General features: G+C 44.6%; 1 protein-coding gene across 1 annotated transcript; it reads right to left on the bottom strand.

Moving 5' to 3' along the window:
* Positions 1-246: 246 nt before the first annotated feature.
* Positions 247-1,798, bottom strand: LOC121378635 (iduronate 2-sulfatase-like). Its single transcript, XM_041506899.1, has one exon. The coding sequence runs from the start codon at positions 1,796-1,798 to the stop codon at positions 287-289; it is 1,512 nt and encodes a 503-aa protein (XP_041362833.1). The 3' UTR covers positions 247-286.
* Between the last annotated feature and the right edge of the window lie 5,439 nt (positions 1,799-7,237).

Raw genomic sequence — 7,237 nt, 5'->3', positions numbered from 1 at the left:
TACTCCGTATTTACTAATTGGTGGCTATCAACTGTTTGAAAACCCCCACCCAACAGCAAAACAAAAAACCCAGATCAAACAACAACAAAACATAATAAAAATAAAACACTACACCCTACAAAAAAAGAACAACAAAAAAACAAAAAACCCAACCCTAAACAAACAAGGCAAATTAAAACAAAATAAAACAGTCATAACAAAAACAAACATAGAAACAAAAACAAACACAAAAACAACAATAACAACAAGGATACAAAACGTAAATCTCGAAATGTAAAACAATAGTTTAGTTTACTCCAGGCATCACCGAACGCCAACCAGCTCTAAGTTGTTCACTGAGTTCATTTCTCAAGTCCCTGTACGCTGGGTCATTGGCGAGGTTGACGTTTTCTTCAGGGTCAGTCACGTGGTCATACAGTTCCGCTCCAAAGAGAGTTGTCCAGTCTGGTTTGTAGTCGGGTTTGCCTGAAAACCTCGGCCACTCCGTATATCTGTATCTGTTTGTCCTCATCGTGTAGCCCATGATTTTGATGAAGTTCTCTTCTCGCGGGTACTGGGAGAACGCCGCCGTCTTCCACGTCGCTGTCGGGTCCTTCATGAGCGGCACCAGACTCATCCCTTCTCTACACAGCCGGATATCTGCCGAGTCAGCAGGACAGAGGGGCAGGGGAGGTAATCCAGCTGCCTCTACCAGTGTTGGGAACAGATCGACGAATTCTGTCAGCTGTTCTGTAACAATTCCATGATCCGTTAATCCCGGAACATGGATCATCATTGGCGCATGCGTAGCCAGTTCAAAGTTCGTCTGTTTGCACCATTCTCCGTGTTCACCAAGTTGCCAGCCGTGATCTCCCCAGAAAGAGATGATTGTATTGTTAGCGAGTCCAAGACTCTCCAGCTCGGCGATCACTCTACCCAGTTCATAGTCTGTGTAGGACAAGGCGCTGTAGTACGCTCTTCTCAAGTACAGCACCACGTCGTTGGGCAGAGTTGTGTTGATGTCACCACTGGCGTGTAGAGCGTTGATGTCCTTGTAACTCCTGAGACCACCATACTTATACCAGGCGACCGCCGGCATGTCGTTTGGGGCGTAGGGATTTGGAGGTAGGCGAATAGCGTCCTGTGGGTAATATTTGAGGAAGGTGTCAGGGAACACAAATGGCAGGTGAGGCTTGTGAATACCAACTGCTACAAAGAAAGGTTGTTCTCCACTCCTGGCTTTAGGGGCCACTTCACGAAGTACTGCGATACCATGGTTGGTGTTCTGAGTGTCCAGTATTGGCTTTTTGGACCACTCAGATTCTGGTACCGACATCCAGCTGTTGCCGGTGTTGTATTCTCGTGGTTGTTTTCCGTGGAAATACGGATCTGTCCACGAGATGGGGTCATCCCAGCCAGAAGCTCGACCTGGGTGGAATATCTTACCCATTCCTATGGTTCTGTATCCATTAATTTTGAAGTACTCGGGTATTGTGGTGAAGTTTCCCCCGACCTTTCGGAAGTAGTGAATTAGATCGTAAACGTGCGTGGTGTCCGGTCGTCTGCCAGTCAGCAGTGACGTTCTACTCGGAGAGCAGACGGCTTGTTGCACGTACGCGCGCTTTAGTAGAAGACTTTTTTTCGACAGTGCATCCAGCGTGGGTGTGTGCATCTGAGGGTGGACCGGGGAAGGGAAGTCTGTCCCGTAGTAAGCTCCCAGTTCCGGTCGCATGTCGTCAGACACAAGGAAGAGTACGTTCATTCTGCAGTGAACTGGGATCACCACGCAAACAATGCCAATAATCCACGACACCGCCATGTTGTCTGATTGTATTGTAAGATCTGCAATCGCCGTCTGTATGCTTATCTTATCTACTCTGACCTCTCGAATGTGGTGAACGGTGGCCTACATTATTATCAGAACTCCTCTAACCCCTTGTCGCCACTGTAACGTATTATATACTGAAGTCTGTATAACATTATATCTCCTAACTGTATATCTATTAGATCTCTCTGTAACGGGCGGTTATACCTGCTGGCTCGTCTAGGTATGATCAGAGATAAGATCTTATATAAAGTATATATTATTATAGCACGTTTAGTTCACTAGAAAACACAACAAAAACACAATACACTTTGGAATCTGTATTGACCTACGCTGACAAATGTACTGCCGCAGTAGTTAATTAACAACAACAAATAATAACAACCCAGAACTGATCACTTAATTAGTTAATCTCTAGGTGTCTAGTTTACACAATATGCTAATCACTTCACCGTGACACAACACCCACACGTGTGATAATTGAGAAACGCTTCCAGGGGAACTTAATTAATAAAGGAATTACAACTCTATTCCTAACTGGTTAATTTTTAATTAACCCTTACTACTCATTCAGTAACCTTGTAACACAGAATTAATACTGGTACCTAGCTATTTATTATAAAATCCCAGACTGGCCCGGAGACAGGACGCGGAACCGAATCTTATGATGTGTATATTTCCACAGTAACCAAGCGGTATTTGTTTCTCAGATGGTCAGACTTAATGACGCATAGTCGCCAAAATCACGGTTGTAAAAACCGCACTCGCGGAGGTATTACGTAACTACTGGCCACCTGGGCTTAAGTGCATATTGGACTGCACACGACCCTCTAAAACAATTAATATCGCCACAGGCGAAAACAAAATTAAGGGCATGTTCCGTCACACACCCCGACCTCAAAAAGGATATTTCCTCTACTCTAGGAATAGGGAAATATACTACATTAAAACAAAATGTGCGTTAACCGACGCATCCGGGCATTTATAACACATGTAATAATAAGGTGACTACCAGTAATCACACTGAGTCTCTGGTATACAAATAAAATATATAAAAACAAAACAGAAATCAAGAATGTCAACACATTATCATAACGTTCAACTTCGGGACAGGGCATCAGCGATTACATTAGAAGTGCCCTTGATATGTTCAATGGTAATTGGGAATTCCTGCAGAAGAAGACTCCATCTCAAAACTCTCTGGTTGGAGGCTTTCATTCTGTGAATGAAAGTGAGCGGATTATGATCAGTAATGACCACCACTTGATGCACTGCCGATTTCACGTAGATCTGAAAATGCTTCAGAGCTTGTACCATGGCCAAAGCTTCCTTCTCTATAGTGGAATAGTTCACCTGGTGTTTGTCAAACTTTTTGGAGAAGAAACTTACAGGATGGTCCAGTCCATTTTCGTCTTCCTGGAACAGCACAGATCCAGCTCCCACGTCACTGGCATCCACAGCTAGCTTGAAAGGCATTCGGTAGGCTGGTGCTGCCATCACGGGAGACGAGGAGAGCATCTGCTTGAGACGGTTGAATGACTTCTCGCATTCATCTGACCACTGGAACTTCGTTTCCTTCTTTAGCAGCGATGTGATGGGGGCCGCTACCGTCGCAAATTTAGCACAGAAACGACGATAATAACCGGCCATACCAAGGAACCTGCGAACTTCACGACGGTTGGTCGGTGCAGGATACTGGCTGATGCTTAGTGTCTTGGCCTGCAGTGGGGCGACGCAACCATGTCCGACAGTATGACCTAAGTAGGTCACTGAAGCTTTCACGAATTCACATTTGCCCAGGTTCACAGTCAAGTTAGCTTTCTGTAGGCTACTGAATATTTGTTGTAACCCGGTTAAATGTTCATCCCAAGTGTCGGTGGCTAACACCACATCGTCCAGATATACACTGACGTTTTCTAGGTCTGATAACACCTGGTTCATCATCCTTTGAAAGGCAGCAGGGGCAGTCTTCAAACCAAACGGCATCACTCGGAATTGGAAGAGGCCGTCAGGTGTGATGATCGCCAGAATGTCCATAGCTTCCTTCGTTAACGGAATGGCATAAAAACCCTTCAGTAGGTCCAATTTGGTGATGTATTGCGCGTGTCCAACTCGGTCGATGCAATCGTCAAGGCGGGGTAGAGGGTAGGCATCTGCCTTGATGAGTTGATTCACGCGACGTAGATCAGCGCACACCCGGTAACTGTTATCTCCCTTTTGAATCAGAATAACAGGTGATGCCCACTGACTGTTTGATGGTTCCAGAATGTCGTGTTCCAACATGTAATCTATCTCCTTTTTTAGTGCTGCACGTTTTACAGGATTTATCCGATAGGCATGCTGTCGAATCGGTGTAGCGTTGGGTTCCAAGCGCACATCCTGGATTAAGGTATTGGTAACTGTTGGAAAGTCCTGACAAATGGAAACATTGTCTTGTATCAACGTGGTCAACTTTGCTCGCTGGGTGCTGTCAAGGTGCTGTAGATAAGAACTCAAGTCTGCTAGAATCTGGCTGTTGGTTAACTTGATCTCTGCAGTCTTGACGTCATCACAGGAAGTTGAGTGACTCTCAATTTGGACAGGCAACACTGGAACTATCGGAAGTCTGTCAAAATAACCTTTTAGCAAATTGATGTGACAATACCTACTTTTCCTAACCCTATCAGGAGTGTTTATCACATACCCTGTCTCATTAACCCGTTTGTGCACAACATAGGGACCGAAATACCTGTTCTGTAATGAACCCCGTTTAATGGGAAGATACAGCAGCACTTTATCCCCTGGTTTAAATTCCCGACTCTTAGCCTTCCTATCAAACACTGATTTTATTTTGCTCTGAGCATAGCTCCGGTCGCCTGCCATAACCTATCTCTAACTCTCCCTACATAAATCAGCAGGTTTTCGGCATTATCCTTGTCTAACCAACTATCTTTTACCAATTTGAGAGGGCCTCGGGCTGAATGCCCATAGACCAACTCAAATGGGGTGAATCCTAAGGATTCTTGCTTAGCATCCCGTGCTGCGAACAGCACGAAAGGAATTGACTGGTCCCAGTCAGTACCATTGTCGAAACAATGGCAGCGGAGCATACTTTTCATGCTCTTGTGGAAACGTTCTATGGCGCCCTGGCTCTCAGGGCGTATATCTAACATAAACGGTACTTGCTGGATTAACTTGCTCATAAAGTTCGTACCCCGGTCGCTTTGAATTTCACCTGGTAAACCCGTGTACGTGAAGTACTTAAGCAGCGCACTAGCTACAACAGACGCAGTAACCTTCCTTAAGGGAATCGCCTCTGGAAAACGCGTAGTTAAGCACATAATTGTTAACAAGAATTGGTTGCCTGAACGCGTTTTCGGTAATGGACCCACGACATCTATCAACACTTTTGAAAAAGCTTCCCCAACTATGGGAACCTTCTGCAGGGGATAGGGAGGAATTAGCTGATTTGGTTTGCCCACAACCTGACACACATGACATGACATACAATGCTTACTGACATCTGCAAACATTCCCTTCCAATAAAATTTTGAGGCAAGTTTACTATGAGTTTTATTCCGCCCTAAGTGGCCAGCAAACACGTCCTCATGTGCTAACAATAACAATGACGGACGGTACTTAGAGGGCGCTACAATTCTACATCTTGTCACACATTCCTCACTATCAGGCACAACCTTTCCCACACTCTTATTCATTAATACTCCCTTGTCCATATAATACCCTGACATCTGATCCTCCATCTCACCCTCAGTTAACAATGTAGTGCGAGCTGTCAACAAACTTGAATCAGCCCCCTGCTCTAGGATTAACTCTTGTCTTTTACAAGGTAAGTCCCCCCTATCAAACACAACTGGTTCATTTCCCCTCTGCGGGAGATCAACAGGTTCCACCACATTTAATTCCTCAGTTGACTTGTCTACCATTTTACTGATAACCTCATCCACTCCAATTTCATGGCTCACACACGTATCAGACAAATCACAAATATCCTCTAGGTCTCGTGCTAACCTACTGGCCATAGCCCTAGTCATTACACACGCAGGATATCTAGTCTCATCAACCTCACACTCTTCTATGGGTAAAGGGCTGTCTTCAATTAACAATTGGTCACATTGCGGCTGACAACATTGACTAGTCAAATCATTACCCAACAAAACTCCTATGTTTTCAAAAGGCAAGTCCTTCACAACACCCATAATGACTGGTCCCGTCACAAACTTCGAACACAAGAAAACGTTATGTAACCTGACAACCATATTTTCTCCAGTAACCGAGGTTAAGGCCAAACTACGTCCTATGTCTGAATTTTCAATACCAGCTAAACTCTCTTGTGTGATCAAACTCTGACTACACCCGGTATCTCTATAGATTGATATTGCCTTAGGACTCAATTCTTGTTTCACATCACAAACCATACCAATGGACAAATACGGGTTTACTTTCTCTGCCATGGGACTAACCATTAACTCTCTCGCTAACGGAGCTGACCTCACTAAACCGACCACTTGCGCATTATCGCGTTTCCTTTTAAAACAGTCCCCGACAAGATGGTTATCCTTTTTACAGTAACTGCAATGTGGACGAAAAGTTCGTGCATTGGCTGATAATGCAGGCTTATCCTTACTTTGCCCACCAGGTGCATTCCTTGCCTGACTAGCTGACCAACTAGATGACTCTCCCCGATAGTTACTTTCCCGGGAAAAACCTAGCTGAAATTTCTTCTTATCACCCTGTTGTATAGAGCTACCCTGTACTGCCTGAGCCTTGTGTATTAACACGTAGTCATCTGCCACTATGCCTGCCTCCTCTATCGTTTTGACATCACGATCCTCTAAATGAATACGTAAGCTAACTGGTAATCCATTTTTAATGTCCTGTAAGATCAACAACTCCTGTAACTCGGTATATGACTCTACCTGATGAGACACCACCCATTTATCAAACATCCCTGCCTTCTTAGCCACAAACTCACTATAAGACTGACCCTGCGTTTTTCTCAACTCGCTATACCGTAAACGATAATCCTCAGGTCGTAATTCATACGCCCTCAACACTGCCGCCTTAACTAGGTCGTACTGACTTGCTCGCTCATCAGTCATTGAATTATAAGCTACACTAGCCTTCCCCTTAAACTTAGACACGGCTAACAATGTCCACTTAGACTGCGGCCAATTTAGCTGCTTAGCGGCCCGTTCAAAAAGTTGGAAGAACATATCTACCTCCTGATCGTCAAATACAGGCACTGATCTATAAGCCTCCGACATGTTAAAACCATTTCCTGCCTCTCGTCTAACTTCTTCAGTATTCAACTTTAACTCATGTTCCACTTTTAATTTTTCTAACTGGAATTCTCTATCCCTCTCTTCTCTCTCTCTCTCTCTCTCTCTCTCTCTCTCTCTCTCTCTCTCTCTCTCTCTCTCTCTCTCTCTCTCT

The sequence above is a fragment of the Gigantopelta aegis genome, chromosome 8 (assembly GCF_016097555.1).
Source record: "Gigantopelta aegis isolate Gae_Host chromosome 8, Gae_host_genome, whole genome shotgun sequence".
NCBI classification, from domain to species: Eukaryota; Metazoa; Mollusca; class Gastropoda; order Neomphalida; family Peltospiridae; genus Gigantopelta; species Gigantopelta aegis.
Note: the sequence above shows the minus strand (reverse complement) of the source record. Positions and strands in the feature narration are given on the sequence as shown.